Genomic DNA, 16,805 nt, shown 5'->3' with positions numbered 1-16,805 from the left:
AAGACTCTCTTTTGCACCAGAGGTTGTTCAGCCTCTATTTGAAAACTTCTGGGGAGTGGGCCACTTCCTAAGATTCGTAAAGTACTTTTGATGGTAACAGAATATGAAATGTAGCCGTGGATTAACTTGTAGAGATTTCTCTTGACTTCTCTTGCTGGAGCTGCATCAGTGTTGGCTGTGCTGGTCTCTATTTCTCTAGAGTAGGTTATTTCCTGGTGAAGGCAGAGAATCCCAAGAAAGACATTGATTTACTCAAGATATGTTTCATTTTGCGTTCTGTTGGGGAAGAAACGAAGAGAGCCTTGGCATCTTGAGATGGCTGTGTCTGCATCTCTCTGCAGTTGTTTCTCTAGTCCCACAATATATAGAATGGGTGAAGTTTTTTAAGGCACTCTTTGAGGCATGAAAAATATCAAGACTATGATTAATAAGAGATAGTTGAAAGTAAGGGTCATATAAAACACAGATTAGCAACTGTCTCAGTGAAGGTATGCAATAGACAAAATTGGGAGCTTGAAATTTTGTGGAAGAAAAATGTTCTCTTTGGCTTTAATACTCCTGTCGTTATTTAGCCTGGAGCTTAACGGGGGTGGGAAGGGGGATCAACAAATTTAAAGTCCCAGTTACAAGAACTTCTTGTTCTGTCTCACAGCTCATATATTGAAGATTTAAAACTTCACATAATGCTTAACATCTGACTTGTAGGCATGGGTGGAGGGTGGTAGTACATTACTTTTTCACATTCTATAAGTTAAAAAATCCCAGATATAGTAATTTAATGAACATATTTGAAAAACAAGGATATGTTTCACTGTTGAATTGCCCAGGGATTCAACTGAGAGCATAACTGAAATATTGTGATCAGTTATGAGTACCATGGTTTAAGAAGGCTACAGAAGAGCCAACATGGTATAGCAGAAGGAAAGCCAGCTTCAGAGTCAGAAAGATTGTCCTGGCTCTGACACATTAGCTGTGTGACCCTGGTGGAATCACTTAACTCCTTAGTACTTCAGGCAACTGTCAAATTATAAAGCACAAAGAAGATATCTAGCTCCATTCATGGAGTTTTCTCTTTGGGAGCTCTCCATATTAATGACATCAAAGTTCTTATCCTATCTCATGAATTGATTAGGACTTACCTAGAATGGGATCCCATGAGGAACTGTTGGAAGAATTGGTGGTGTTTGCTCTAGTGAAGAGAAGATTCAATGAAAACCCCCACAAAAGAGAGATGGCATGTAAACTTAAAAACTATCCCCTAGACTAGTAAGAAAAAACACTGAAATTATATATTTATGACTACTTCTGCTATTGCTATTGCTGATATTATTTGAATGTACCCAGGACATCATTGTGAACTCCATCACAAGTGGGAGTTCAGTTCTTTGGGAGCACTTCCATCTATAGGAAGAGACTCTTCATTGTTACCTTGGTTTGTGAATTTTTCTTTATCTGTGTGTCCCTCCAATAGAATGTAAGCTTTTTGAGAGCAGGGCCTGCTTCACTTGTTTTCTTTGATGATATGCAGTGTCTATCATAATGCCTAGCAGACAATGCTCAAACATTCTATGAAATGAAGCCTGAGGAATCCACAAAAGACTCTCAAAGGAAAATTTCCCATTTTATCCATTGGGCTATTTACTATAATCTGTTTCCAAATCCTCCTAGGGGACACGATTTCAAGAGAATGTCTGCTAATCTCCAAAAAGTGAATCAAGTCTGGGAAAACATGCACACTGTGAGAACGTTCTGCCCACCTACCTACTGTCCATGAACATTTCTGTTTTTGTCACCTTTGCAAGACAATGTATCAGCTCTGCAGGCAGTCTGGCCAAACAGGAAACAGCTTCCACAATGTTTGGCCAGCAGGAGAAAATGCTTTGCTGGAAAGTCTAAGCCCTATGGATGTTGTAATGATGCCTTATGCGATTTTAAAAGCCCCTTAACCTCCCGGCCCAGGGCCTTGGATTTAGTAGGCATGAAATAAATATTGAAGAAATAAATTGATGAATCGATGAATGGCCCAGTCCGCATTTGAGGTCGGCTTGCTTTGATCCTAACGAAATTTTATACTAAGGCAGTTAGGTCATATAGTGTACAAAGTGTGCCAGTTGGAGTCTAGAATGCCTGACTTTAAATCCTACTGCAGACATTTACTGTGTGAATCTGGGCAAGTCACTTAAAGTCTCTGTGTTTCAGGTTCCTCTTCCATAAAACAGTAGTTATAGTAGTACCTGCCCTCCAGGGCTATTGGGAGGATTGAACAAGTTAACACAAGTGCTTTGTAAATCTTAACCAGTTATATAAATGCCAGCTTCTAGCTATTTCAGGAAGCTAGCTTGTTTTTCCCTTATCATCTCTCATGCCTCTACCATGTAAAGCTATCTCTCTCGTAGGATCCCCATCCACTCTTTCCAAATAGGGATTCTTTCCTTCTCTGGCTTTGTGGCTCTAATGCTCTTCATGGTGCCAGTGGTCAGGAGATGCTTAATAAATACTTGCTCATTGATTTCTTCAAAGCATAGCTCAAGGTGCTTAGCTGCTTCTCCCCTTGGAATTCCATTTTATTACTTTGTAAATAATTTATTGTAGTCATTTTTATACATGTTTTGTCCCCATCCACCCCAAATAATAAACTCCTAGGGGGCAGTGACAGCTTCGTTTTTGTCTTTGTATCAACAGGGTTGAGCAGAGTATCTAGCACCAAGAAGACACTTAAGAAATGTGTTTTTAAGATTGAATTGAATTAAACTGAATTGACATACTTTGACCAAAAATATTTCACTAGGCAAAGTTTGTCATTCAATATGAAAGGCAATTAAAGAGACAATGCCAACACTCCCAAAGGATAGAATGACAGCTTTTTTAATCATTTGTGTTCCTTTAGGATGGAAAGTGAGCCTGAAACGGAACCTTTAGAACCATTGGAAGATCTCAAATCTGCTGCAACTAATGGAAATGAAGAGGATGAAAGACTGCAAGTTAAGATACAGGCTTTTGAAGAAAAAATAAATGGAGAGCACAGTCCTCCTGGTTCTGTTAGAAGATACAGTCTAAGCCAAGTTTCAAAGGAAGAAAGAAAAGATATGAGATTTAATAGGTAGGGATGCCTGTGAGTTTCAGGTTTCCCATCAGTTTTGTCATAAAGATTTTTCTCAGTGTTATGGGGATGATTTAAATAACTAATATTTGTGACTATCAGAAATTTAATTCCTGGATTACTTGGTGTCTTTCTTGATGATGGTGGTGATAACCACCTACTGGCATCTAAGGTTCATAAAGAGCACTTAGCATGCATTTTCTCATCAGAAGGGGGAAAAAAAGAAAATTCAATTTAATCTTTAATCTTTAAAATGAGAGGTTTGAACTAGGTGATCTCTGGGGTCTCTTCTTGCTCCAGGCCTATGATCCTATAATCAGTGAACATTTATTAAGGTCTCTCTATGTGTTCTATGTGCAGGTACTATCTAAATCCATTAGAGATGCCCGCCTATTTTTTTCTGAGGCAGAAGGAATGAGACATTGCATCCAATGTCAGACTTTTTCAATCTATTGGTTATTTTTCCTTAACCATTATTGTTTTTGCTCTTTATTTTATTCTTTGTTTTTAAGGGATTATTATCTGGAGAGGAAAGCTTATGGTGTGCTAGAGTTTCAATAATATTTTTTTTTAAATAGAGGTGACAGTATTGGCAATCAAAATTCAAAAGTCTCGATAGATTATCTTTCAGAAGAAAACCCAAGATTTACATGTATATGAGCTAGAGAAGCCTATGCCAGCAGACAATGACTTCCACAAGGGCTTGCGAATGTGGAATAACTTAGCTAATGGAGCTGGTGATGGGCTGTTTGTCTTCTGACCAGCCTTAGCTAAGTTACCAGCTTGTCTACAGGGGGGGGATGACTTTACTGGCGCCAGCAACTCTTGAAGCTCAGGTGGGTTATAGAGTGGCTATGACCCACATCAGCAGAGAGGGCATTCACACAGATAAAATTACAGATTCTGAAAACGTGGAAATATTTCAGGACTATTCTTGGCAGTGTAAATTAATTTTAACTCTGAATTCTTTGATCTTTGGCTTTGAATATACCCCCAGGCTGTTAATGACCTGAATCTTCACAAGTCAGTTAAGTACATTGGAGAATTTTCCTATGCCCCACTTAGTGACTTCATTGAGTTGTTAATCACTTTGAAAGCAGCATTTTGTACAATCTAGGCATCAGGACTCACTCCAGAAGCTGCATCCTTGTTTATTACCTTTCTCTCACTTGGCATCCTGTAAAGAATCTTTTTTTTTAAATCATGTTTTAATTTTTCCTTTGTTTACATTATAGGTCAAAAAGTTTAGCTTTGCATGCAGTCCACCTAAACCATACAAATTCAGATGATGAACAAGATGTTAAGAATGGAGATGTAATGGCCAGCATCTCTTTTTCAGAAATAGACCCGCTTAGCCAAGAAAATCACAAGTCACCATTTAAGGCAAATACTGAAGAATCACAGCTGGAAATTTCTTCAATTTCACACCCAAGTAGTAAATGGACAGAATCCGAGAACTTGCCAGAAACAGTTAAAGAGAATGACCCCCAAGAAACACCAGAGACTACACAAAGTCATGTGGAATACCAGGATAAGCTCTATTTGCACTTAAAGGAAAATCTCAGCAAAGTGAAAGCATATGTCATGGAAATTGGGAGGAACATTCCAGTCCCAGATCAGTGCACCATTGAAGGTAAGCATTTGGAACTTTTCAGATTTGCAAAACTTCAGAGGACTTTGGAATCACAATACTGCTGTCATCACATAATTGGTCATCTTGTCTCTTTTCGGCTGTTTGGATATGATATGTTGAAAATATTCCCTTATCATTTGTTTACTTTTGTTCCATCTTATTCAGAGTAGCTCATCTTCCAGTATCCCAAATCAATGACCATAAGACCACAATGTGCTGATGATTTTTACCCATACTTCATAGTTACCCTTTGATTGTTCACTCAACAAGTTAGCTCCACAATCATATATTCCTCTTCAGGCATAGCCGAATGCTGATTATGCGTTATTGCATATAGAGAGGAATAGCTCCCTACCATAATAAGAGAAGTAACAATTATGACACCTTGAGCAAAGTATATAAAATATGACCTCAAATGAACTTTTTAAAAGATACATGCAGTCCAGGAATTGGAGACCCATGGCCCTACCCCTTGGGTTAGAGATAGGGACTGTGGGACTATGTCTCCCAGGCTACATCTGGGGAAGCCATGGATCAAACTCTAGGAGAATTATGGTCTGTTATGGACCACAAATATATGCCACTGAGCAGCTTCTCATTTTGATTAGTTGTTTGCTCTAACCAGCTGCTAATCTCAGCTATTCCAGTGCTGCTGAAAACAGCACCTTTTAAATTTTGGTACGCAGGGTCAGAGCTCTGGTGGCCCTATCCTCATCCTGGTCTTGATCGGAGCTAGAGGAGGGAATGACCATGGGTCTACATATTCTTGAGAAGTGCTGCCCTTTTCCATGGTCTATTGCCCTATTATAGACTTGTAATTATAGGATTTTCCTTATTCAGAGCCCCACAGACTCATAGCTACCACACAGCTAGAATATTTCAACTCTACGGTGATAGATCACTTTCTCTTTTCCTTATCTCTGCCCATGATCTCTTTCCAAGATTAGCATCCAGTCCTCCTGTTTTACCTTTCACCTATCTCTAGTTAGAAGAAGAAAAAATCCATCCTTATCATGGCTTGCTCCTGAGCCCATGAAGAGAGGAGAGAACTAAGTGGCAGCTCAAGAATTCAGGAATAACATGCATTATTGTTTAGCAAGACTAAGTGGAACATTACATTTCCTAAGAGTTTTATACCAAATTATTATAAGTATTAAAGTTGGGTTAACAAAAGAAACATTGCTTATTTTTTTATAGGAATTTTGGAATAATTTAGCATGTCAGCTTTAGGAAATAGCTGGAATAACCAAGTTCAATATAAAGCACACTTTTTAGTGACTGCTAGTTTTCTCAACAACCCATTTGTTCATGCATAGATAAGGAAGCAAAGTTAAAGATGTCAGATGAATTCCTCAGGACTGCACCGAGTGGGAGAACCATTATGAGACCATCTAAATTAGGAGTTCTCAACTTTTTCTGGATCATGGACTTCTCTGACAATCAGTCTAATGAAGCCTATGAACCACTTCTCAGTATTGTTTTTAAATATGCTAAATTAAATTAAATTTAAAATAAAGATAAAAATATAAAATAAAATAAATACATAAAATAAATAGAGTTATAAAGGAAATTAAATATCTTGAAATACAGTTATACTTGCATATATACATATAAACATCTTATGTATATGTATATATGTGTATATATACATACATATATAATTCATAGATAGAGATATATAGATCTAAATATATATCTATAGATATATTTGCATATAAATATCTCTCTAGATAAGTATGTATAAATATACCTATATTTATAAAGAGATCTATATAGATATAATCTATATCTATATATCTACTTCTCTCTATCTATCTATATCTGTCTATCTAGTTCATGGACCCTAGACTAAAAAACCCTAATCTAAATGCAAACTCACAAAGCATGTGTGAGATCATTGACTTCCCAGTGTACGAATTCTTTCTACCAATGGAGATAACAACTCATCTATCATACATCCTAAGGAGTTCTCTGAGCTTCAGAAGACTGAAGTGACTTGCCAATGGTTACGTAGCTAAGGTAGGGTTTGAATTCAGTTCTTTCTGAATTGAAACTCAATCATCCATGCACTGTGCTGTGTAGGTTCTAATTTAAAAAACATCAGTCTAAACTTGTCATTCTATTCCTCATGTGGAAACTTCCTCTACTAATGCAGAGCAACATCTGCTTGGCAGTTTGGAGTCTTACAGAGTTAGCCTGGGCCCCCTGAAGTTAAATGACTTGACCAAGATCATGAAGCCAGCCAGGATGTCTATGAGGCAGGGGCAGGACCTGGGACCAAACCTTCTTGACTTTAAGGAAGGCTGCCTATCCACTTAGCCCCTATATGTGTATATATGTAAATATATTCATATATACTAATTTTTAATTTTTTTAAAAAAATTAGGTTCAAAGAATCAAAAGCTTGTCTCCTAAGTAGGAAGGTTTGCTTCTTGTAGGAATTTGTGAAAAATCCTGAGAAGCTGTTTCTAACACCTAGTTAGTTGTCAAAACATGATATTTCTTCCCACTTCTGTGAATTATGTTGGGAGTTAGAGAGCAAACTGAATCTCTGGGGGGTTTGCCTGAAATACTGAATGAATCCATCATCTCTTTTCCTTAAAAAAAAAAAAGCATAGCATTTTCTTTTGATACAAAATGTTTCCTGTCAAACAAAAACTGAAAACTTGGCCAAGTATTTTTTTTAGCCATTATTTCCGAATTCATTCATACTACTGCAATTTCCTGGAAGTTTCTCAAATAAGTCACTGGGAAATTCCTTGAGTAGGACATGTGCGGGGAAAAGGAGATTGATGTGACTCATTGTAAATCTATCCACAGAAAGAGAACCCGTGCTGACTGTGCACGGGACAAGCTGTTAATATTTCAGAGATTACACAAAGTCCTCTATCCAAATGCCAGTGAACAGTCTCCTGGCTGTTGCAACTTCTCCTGTGATTAGGTGATCATTCAGAGGTTTCACTTCTTTCCTTCAAAAAGAACTAAGACTCACTCAAAAGAATTTTAAAAGTTATTAAGAAAAGATACCAATTGAGAAATTCAATTTTGTTTAATTTGATGCTAGTCAAGTAGAAATAGATATGCCCAATCATGCAAAACCATCCAGAAATAGAAATAACAACCATGTGAGCAATTGGTTGAAATCACCAGTAAAAAGAGAAATACAAATTGTATTTAGTTAAATAAATTAGAAAATGGAAAGTAGAAAAAAATATCACCCCCCCCCAAAAAAACACATCACAACTACCCCAAATGCACATGCAGGTGTTCATAAACCTAAAAACAACTATGAGGTTTCACCTAGCATCAACAATCTTATCGAAGATGACAAAAGCAGACTAAAATACTGTTGGTTGAGCTTTAAATTGGTTCTACCATTCTGAAAGCAATTTGGAATCATGCAGAAAAAAATGGGAGAGGGCTGGGGAGGAGGACTAGTACTCATAACAGCACTTTTGTGGCAGCAAAGAACTGAAAATAAGTGGATACCGATTGATTGAACAAATGGCCAAATAATTGGTAATACAGGAACGTAATGTGATATTATTGCTTACAAAGAAATTACGACAATGAAGAATTCAGAAAAAAAAAACATGGAACGACATATACATTTAAATGAGCAGAACCAGGAAGATAGGCATAATGACTTCAATGATGTGAGTAGAATAACAGAGTAAAACTTGAAATTGTACAACTATAATCGCACACACATGTGGGCATGTGTCTTAAGCATGATTACAACATTTTAGGAAGAAATAGACTATATAGGGTGTCCCAAAGATCTTGGTACAGAGTGAAGTTTTTAAATAGCTTTAAACTGCACTGAGACTTTTGGGACACATCACATACAGTTTTGAAGATGTTACAAATTTACTGGAACCTTGCTTTGACAGTCGCTTTATCATCTAATTTGGAACTTTATTTTTGTTCTTCACAAAGTAGGATTTCACACAGAGGAGAATCCTCTCATGCCCTGGCAAAGTGGGTTTTAACTGGCTCTGTTTCTGAATGCACTTGTAGCTCAGTTAATGCCACTCCTTTCTCTTCTTCCATAATTAGTCCCACCTTTAAATTGGAGGATTCAGTCATATTTGTCTACTCGGTCTACTTATTTTTTAACTCTCTGGTTTCACCTGTAGGGTGTTCTCAGAGCTTGCATCTCAAGAACTCTATCAATGGAGGTGAGTCCTTGAACTTAAGGGTGAAGGAAAGTCCATTAGCTGTGCTGGGCAAATTTGGACTGTGCATTAGAGGTACCTAGGAGCCTAGATCTCAGAGGCCATCTTATCTAACCCCCTCATTTGACATATGGGGAAGATTAGAAAACTTAGGTGACTTGTCTATGATCACATAATTAGTAGGGTTCCAAGGTGGGATCAAAGAAGATGCTGAGAAATATCATTCCAACTGATGATGAAACAGATCTCCCTTCTCCAAGCATATGGTGGAAGTAGGCTATGGTTGCCAGATGTTTCATATACTGAAAGATGCAATCTCTTTCTTTTGGTTTTGTTTAACTATTTTACTTTGTACATGGGAGGATATTGGATATGGGGGTTGAAGGAGTATAATGTAAAGTTACTGGTAAAAAAAAGGCATCAATAAAAATTAAGTTGTCAAAAGCAAGTCTTAGACCTGCATATTCAAAGGAGAGTATCAGGCAAGGTGATCTGGGAACCATGACCCAGTGCCTGGGATATGGGTTGGCCAAGCAATGGTAGGGCTTTCAGTTGAACTGTTGCTTTGTTCCTTGGCACTACAGATGAGTACATCTTTTATGCAGATGCTTTTGGGATAGCTGAGCCTACACAAGGACAACATTATCATCGCAATACTGTGCTGTATTCGCAACAATTTTTTGGTAACATCTTTTTCTACTTGACATTGTCAACTTTCTCCTATAAATGCTGTAGGAATACTTTAGACTTAGAATCATAAGAATTCAAGTTGTACAGGATCATAATGCTTATCTCTTCCAAACCCCTTTATTTCACAGATGAATAAGAGACCCAGAGAGGATGAGGAATTTAGGATAATGCCCTAGATTTAGAGCTGCAGCGACCCTTCAGGTCACCTCTTCCTACCCCACCAGTGCATAGGTGAAGAAACCAAAACTCAGAGAGACTGAATGATTTGCCAAGGAGGGCACAGGTCAGTCAATCAGAAAACTAGCATTTATTAAGACTTACTATAGGCCAAGCACTGTGCTAAGTGCTAAGGATACAAAGAAAGGCAAAAAAACAGTCCCTGCTCTCAAGAAATTATACTCTAATAGAGGAGACAACATGTAAACAACTGTAAAAAGAGAATCAATTGCAGATTAAAGAGAGAAGGTTTCTTGCAAAAGGTGGGATTTGGGTTGAGATTTGCAAGAAGTCAGGGAAGCCAGGAGGCAGATATGAGGGAGAAATTTCCAGCCATGAGGACAAGCAATAAAAATGTTCAGGCAAGAGATAGACACGTGTGAAAAACAGCAAGGTCACTGCCACTGGATCTGAGTCCATGGAGGGGAGTAAGGTGTAAGAAGACTGGAAAGGTAGGAAGGAGGCAGGCTATGAAGGGATTTAAATGCTAAACAGAGAATTCTATATTTGATCCTAGAGGCAGGAGGGAGCCACTGGAGTTCCTTAAATTGTGGAATAACATGGTTAGACCTTCACCTTAGGAAGTTGAGCAGAGGATGGATTAGAATGGGGAGATTTGAGGCAAGGCTATCTAGCAGGATATTGTAATTGTCTATGAATAAGGTAAGGAGGGCTTATACCAGGGAGGTCCCAATTCAAAGAAGAAAAGGGATGAATAGAAACAATACAAGTAGAAAAAATAAGACTTGACAGCTGGTCTTACATGAGCAGTGAGTGTGAGGGGGTCAAGGAAGATACCAAGTTTATAAGCCTGGATGACTGGTAGAATGGTGGTGCCCGCAATAGTAATAAAACAGTTAGTGAGAGGGTAAGTTTTGGGGGAAAACCTAATGAGTTCAGTTTTGGACCTGCTAGTGGACATCTAATTCAAGATGGAAATGCAAGTCCAGAGGACACAAAAGAGATTAGGGCTGAGCAAATCAATCGGAGAATCATCTGCACACAGATAACTGGATCCATGGAAGCTAATGTCCTTCCCAAGATCACATAGGTATTAAGTGGTAGAGTTTGGTGCCTTGAATCCAGATCTTTTGAGCATGGTCCACGGACCAAGGTCCACGAGGGTAGTACACATTGTACCATGTTGCTCACTTTTTGAAGAAGCAGCAAATAGAATCACAAGAGTAAACAAGCTAATTACTACTGCTACCAAAAGCCTTCATCAGACTCATCAAAAGTCTGAGATCAGAATTCTTTACGTGTTCTGGAGAGTTTCTACCTTCAGCAGTGTGAAAAGCAGGACTCCCTGTTAGTTTCTGAAATGGTGCTCTCATCATGATCTTTCCTGATGACTTTCCAGAGAAACTTAGAATTGAAAGGCAGTCATCTAATCATGCAATTCTTAGGAACTTTATTGCCATTATCGAACTGAGAGATGGAGCCATTAGGCTCTGCCAAGCAGAGGTCTGGCAGAGACTCTTGATAATACCAAGGACTCCCTAACTGTCATGGGATTTTTCTGGATTGTCCCTTTCACAGTTTCTTTTTTTTTTACCCTCTCCAAGCACCAACCCACAATAGGTTGGGTTTTTTTTTTTAACTTTGGTTCCCTTTTCTGTACATAAGGAGCTTTGTTATAATTTCTTCAGGGAAATGTGACTAGAAACATAGCTCCAGCCAGTCTCCCAAGGTAGGCAATACCACCCCTGGGGGGAACACTGGAATGATTGAGGGGTGTGGTAGTATTTTCCAGTGGAATTGCGGGGCATTGAATAAAATGGGGGGGGGGGGCAGGGGAAGCATAAGGAAAGAAGAGGAGAAGAAAATTTTGAAAACCCGTTAGCACATGTTTCATCTGTTGTGTAAGAGTTAAAGTAGTGATCACATTATTTTCCAAATAAACACACAAAATGCAAGTTATAACCAATCAGTGGTCAAGTCTGCCAGCAGGTATTAACAAGTAAGCCTTAGGAGGTGATCCTGTCATGCATTGTCGGGAAGTCCAGCATGCACTGGCAGGAATATGTGCATGTAATGACCTGTTTATAATATGATACTATACAGTTACATGATGCAATATTGAATCCTCAAAATTTCAATGCAGGAAAAAAAACCCACAAATTTATAATAAATTCTTAAATTTAAGATGCATCATTTTAAATATATATATATATTTTATATTTTTGAAATAATGCAAATTTCAAAAAAAGTTAAAGGGTTAAAGAAAAAGATTTCCGGGGGGTGCTGAGTGATTTTTTTTAAAAGGGCGTGATGAGCCAAATAACTTTGGGAATCTCTGCTCCAGACAGAGCTAGAAAGGAGCTAGAAGCCATCTTGTTCAACCTCCTTATTTTAAAGATGAAGAAACTGAAGCACAGAGAGGTTAAATACTTGCCCAGGGTTGCACTGACAGTAATTGTCCGAAGTGTGATTTGAACCCAGTTCCTCTGAATCCAATGCCAATCTTACAGTGCCACACTGCTTACATTGCCTGTAACTGCTTAATAAAGGCATTCATAGAATCCCAGCCTCTCAGAAATTCAGAGAGGATCTGGTGCCATACCTAATGAAGAGTCCCTTCTGCACCATGCCTGATAAGTGCTCATGCAGCCTTTGCTCACAGCTCCCCAATTCAGGAGAATGCACTGCTGCTTCCTAAGGCAGGCCATTCCTCCCATGGATGGCCCTAATTCTTAGAAAGTTGGTCTTTACATGAAGCCTAAGTTAACTCAAAATCTCCACCCATGTTCCTAGTTCTTCCTGCCTCTGCCCAGAAGCCTGCTGTGCTGATCGGTGAGTCCCTAGCCTGGTCCTTCAGGTCATGAGGAGCCCCAGGTAGTTCACTCCTGACTCAGCTAACTCTCTGAACTTCTCCATCCTCTCCACAGCAGACTTGATCCATCCCCTTCAGCTTTACAGTTCTGCTTTAGAATATAAGTTCCTAGAGGGTAGGCACCAACTTATTGCTTTCTATTTGCATCCCCAACAATTAGCACAGTACCTGACAAATAACCAGCACTTAAGAAATGTTCTTTGTATTTGTATCTGCTCTCTGGGGCTAACCAGAACAATTCTAATCAGCCCTACAGATTCTTGAAGACCACTGTTATGTTCCCTGCTCAGTCTTCTGTCCTCCAAACTAAATGTCCCCAGTTCTTTCAACTAATCCTCTCCCTTTTGAATAAGGTGCAACCTTTCCAGAGCCATATTCTGGTCATGAGTTGGATCCCACCTAATCTCAGTGTCACCTAGAAAGTCAAATCTCTTTCTTTGCATTAAGATTTTAACTCACTTTGTTGGCATCTCATCCCTGCCATTTAACATGGAGGATTGGTCACCTTCCACTGAATACTTTCCAGTCCATCAACATCCTCCCTAAATTGTATTGCCCAGAACTAAATGCTGTTATTGTTGAATCGTTTCAGTCATATCTGGCTCTTTGTGACTTAATTTGGGGGTTTCTTGGCAAAAATACTAGAATGATTTGCCATTTCTTCCTCTAGTTCATTTTACAGATGGGGAAACTGAGGCAAACAGGGTTAAGTGCCTTGTTAAGGGTCACAAAGCAGGTGAGCATCTGAGGCCATATTTGAAATCAGGAAGATGAGTCTTCCTGACTTCAGGCCCAGCACTCTATCCACTATGGCGCCACCTAGCTGCCCCCTAGAACTAAATACAATTCCCCAAATGCGGTCTGACCAAGAGCATAACAGGACAATCTTCACATTCCTAGGTGCTTTGGTTCTCTTAATATAACCAAGATTGCCTATATTGGCTTCCTTGACATGCTGTTAACAGCTCAATCTTTTTAGATTCACAGTTGTTCAGGAATACCTCCCCCTCAGCATGAGATTGATTATTTGAATCCAAGTGTAAAACTTTGCATTTATTCTGATAAAAGTTTACTTTATTCAATCCACCCAAATGTTCTATCCTGTCAAAAATTTTTTTGAATTCTGCCTGTCATGCAGCATGCTAGCTAAATGTGCCATCTGGGCTCCACCTATAAATGAGATAAGAATGCTAATCTATGCCTTTAGCTAAGTCATTGATTTTAGTTTTAGCTTTAGTTTACAACATTCAGTTCCACAAGTATTCCACAAAATTTCTCTCCCTCTCTCTCCTCCCCCCTCCCCCCAAGATGGCATGTAATCCAATGTAGGTTCTATATTTACCTTCACATTGAACTTATTTGCATAATAGTCCAGTTGTAAAGAAGAATTATAACCAATGGAATGAATCATGAGAACAGAGAAATGAAGGAAAAGGAAAAAAAAAAAGAACAAATAGTTTGCCTCCATCTGCATTCAGACTCCATAATTCTTTCTCTGGATGTGCATAGCTTTTTTCCATCATGAGTCTTTTGGGGCTGTCTTTGAACCTTTCATTTTTGAGAGGTGTCAGGTCTATCAGATATGGTGTGTCTGTAATTGTGTATATTGTTCTTCTGGTTCTGCTCCCCTCACTCAGCATCAGTTCATATAAGTCATTCCAGGTTGTAATGATGTCCATTTGCTCCTCATTTTTTGTAGCGCAATAATATTCCATTACATTCATATACCACAATTTGTTTAGCCATTCCCCAGTTGATGGGCATCGCCTTGATTTCCAATTCTTTCCCACCACAAGAAGAGCTACTATAAATATTTTTTGTACATATGGGTCCCTTTCCCACTTGGCTGATCTGTTTGGGATATAGCCCTAGAAGTGGTAGCTGGGTCAAAGGATATGCACATTTTTATAGCCCTTTGGGCATAGTTGTAAATTGCTCTCCAGAATGGCTGAATCAGTTCACAACTCCACCAACAATGTAGCAATGTTCCAATTTTCACACATGCTCTCCAACATTTATCATTTTCCTGTTTTGTCATGTTAGCCAATCTGACAGGAGAGATGTGGTACCTAAAAGTTGTTTTGATTTCATTTCTCTCATCAATAGTGATTTAGAGCATTTTTCCATAAGACTATAGATACCTTTAAAACTGCTTGTTCATATCCTCTGACCATTTCTAAATTGGGGGATGACTTGTAATCCTATAAATTTGGTTCAGTTCCCTGTATATTTTAGATACGAGATATTTTTTAAAATAAAATTCAATGTCTTCTGTTTTTATATTACCTATTTTTCCTAATATATCTACCGCTCTTCCCCTTCTAGAAAACAATCCTTTAAAACAAAAAATTTGAAAAGAAAAAAAGTTCAGCAAAATTAACTTAAATATTGAGTTTGACATTATGTGCCATATTCCAAATCCCTAGTGCCTCAACTCCTCCAAGAAATAGAAGGGAGTACCATCTTAGGTCTCTTCTATAGGGCCAATTCAGTCATTGTAATTTTACAGGGCTCAGGTTCAATTGTTTTGTGGTTCTTCTTTCTCCTTATGTTGTTAGAATTATTGTATATATTGTTTTCCTGTTTCTTCTTACTTCAATATATATCAGTTTATGTCTTCCCACACGTATCACTATATTCATCACTTCCTATAGCACAGTAATCATTCATTACATTCATGTACCACAATTTTAGTCATCTTCCAATCAATGAGTATCTTTATTTTCAGTTTTTATGATAAATATTTTGATATACATGAGGTCATCCTTGTCATTGACCTCCTTAGATACCTAGCAATGAAATCTCTGAGTCAAAGGATAAGGACATTTCAGACATTTTCTTTGCATAAATGTCAAATTGCTTTTCAGAATGGTTGGACCAATTCACAGTTTTACTGACAAAGAGTTAATGTGCCTACATTTCCACAACCCCTCCAACTTAGACTATAGATGTCACTTGTAATCTAAAATTTGCTATGTATAAAATGATACATCAGAATCGTTTTGATTGGCATTTTACTTATTAGTGAATTGGGACATTCTTTCATAAAGTTAATAAGAATTTGCAACTTTTCTTTTGAGAACTGTTTATTCCAGTCATATTGCCCACGGTCCCAAATGTTTCTATACAACTGCACAAAGTATGGGTGATCAAGAAGCATTTATTAAGTACCTTCTATGCTCCAGTTATCATGCTTGGTAGAGGTGATGCAGATACCAACAAGGTGAATTAAAATCCTAATGCAGGGGAGGAAATTTGACTTTATAGGTGACATTGAGACTAGGTGGGATCCAACTCATTGTTGAAATATGGCTCTGGAAAGATTATACTTTATTCTAAAGGATAAGAACAGATAAGAGGAGCAATGATTAGCATTGTGTATACATGAAGAAGATATACTCATGCCAAGAAATTTAAGAACTTGAAATGGAGGGCGTAATGAAGGCTGTTAGTGGAAAGATCTACAAAGGAAGAAAGAGATGCAATGTCACCAACAGGTCATGTGGAAGAAGAGGGGAAAGAGAAAAACCATTTGGAAAATAGATCACACACCTGGAACGGAGGGATATTATTTTAGTAATAGGAGATTTCAAATAGCCAAATGCCTTTGAGCTATCTCTCTACCAAAAGCAAAGAAGCAAGTAAATTCTTTTCTTACCTTAATATTCAGTTCTGGATCTAACATTTTAGGTAAGACATTGATAAGCTAGAGTTCATTAAAAGGATGACTAGAATGGTGAGGGAGCTGGAGACTATGGCAGGAAAGGTCCAATTATAAGAACTAGGCATATTTTAACTCATGAACAGAAGGTTCATTTAAGGAAGACATGATTGCTGTTTTCGAGTATTTAATAATAGCTAGTATTTGAAGGACTATAATGGAATATGATCAATATCAAAATCAAATATCATGTCAATATCAAAAAAGTTAACATCCAGAGCAAAGAGCAGTAACTGGAAAGTACAAACAAGTGAATTTCAGCTTGATGTAAGAAAATCTTGATAACAATTAGAGCCATCCACATATGGAATGGATTACCTGTTCACTAAAGGTATTTAAACAGTGATTGGATGACTAGGCAGGCAGCTAGATGGCATCACAGTGGACAGAGAGCTGTCCTGAGTCCAAATTTAGCCTCAGACACTTAATAGCTG

At 38.1% G+C, this 16,805-nt stretch overlaps 1 protein-coding gene across 1 annotated transcript in view; it reads left to right on the top strand.

Annotated features, from left to right (window-relative positions):
* VEPH1 (ventricular zone expressed PH domain containing 1) overlaps positions 1-16,805 on the top strand; it is a 221,833-nt gene that overhangs the window by 114,838 nt on the left and 90,190 nt on the right. The window contains exons 8-9 of the mRNA XM_036756099.1: positions 2,888-3,100; positions 4,336-4,733. Coding sequence (XP_036611994.1) covers positions 2,888-3,100; positions 4,336-4,733 — 611 coding nt within the window. The remainder of the gene's footprint in view (positions 1-2,887; positions 3,101-4,335; positions 4,734-16,805) is intronic.

This window comes from Trichosurus vulpecula, chromosome 4, assembly GCF_011100635.1.
Source record: "Trichosurus vulpecula isolate mTriVul1 chromosome 4, mTriVul1.pri, whole genome shotgun sequence".
Taxonomy (NCBI): domain Eukaryota; kingdom Metazoa; phylum Chordata; class Mammalia; order Diprotodontia; family Phalangeridae; genus Trichosurus; species Trichosurus vulpecula.
Note: the sequence above shows the minus strand (reverse complement) of the source record. Positions and strands in the feature narration are given on the sequence as shown.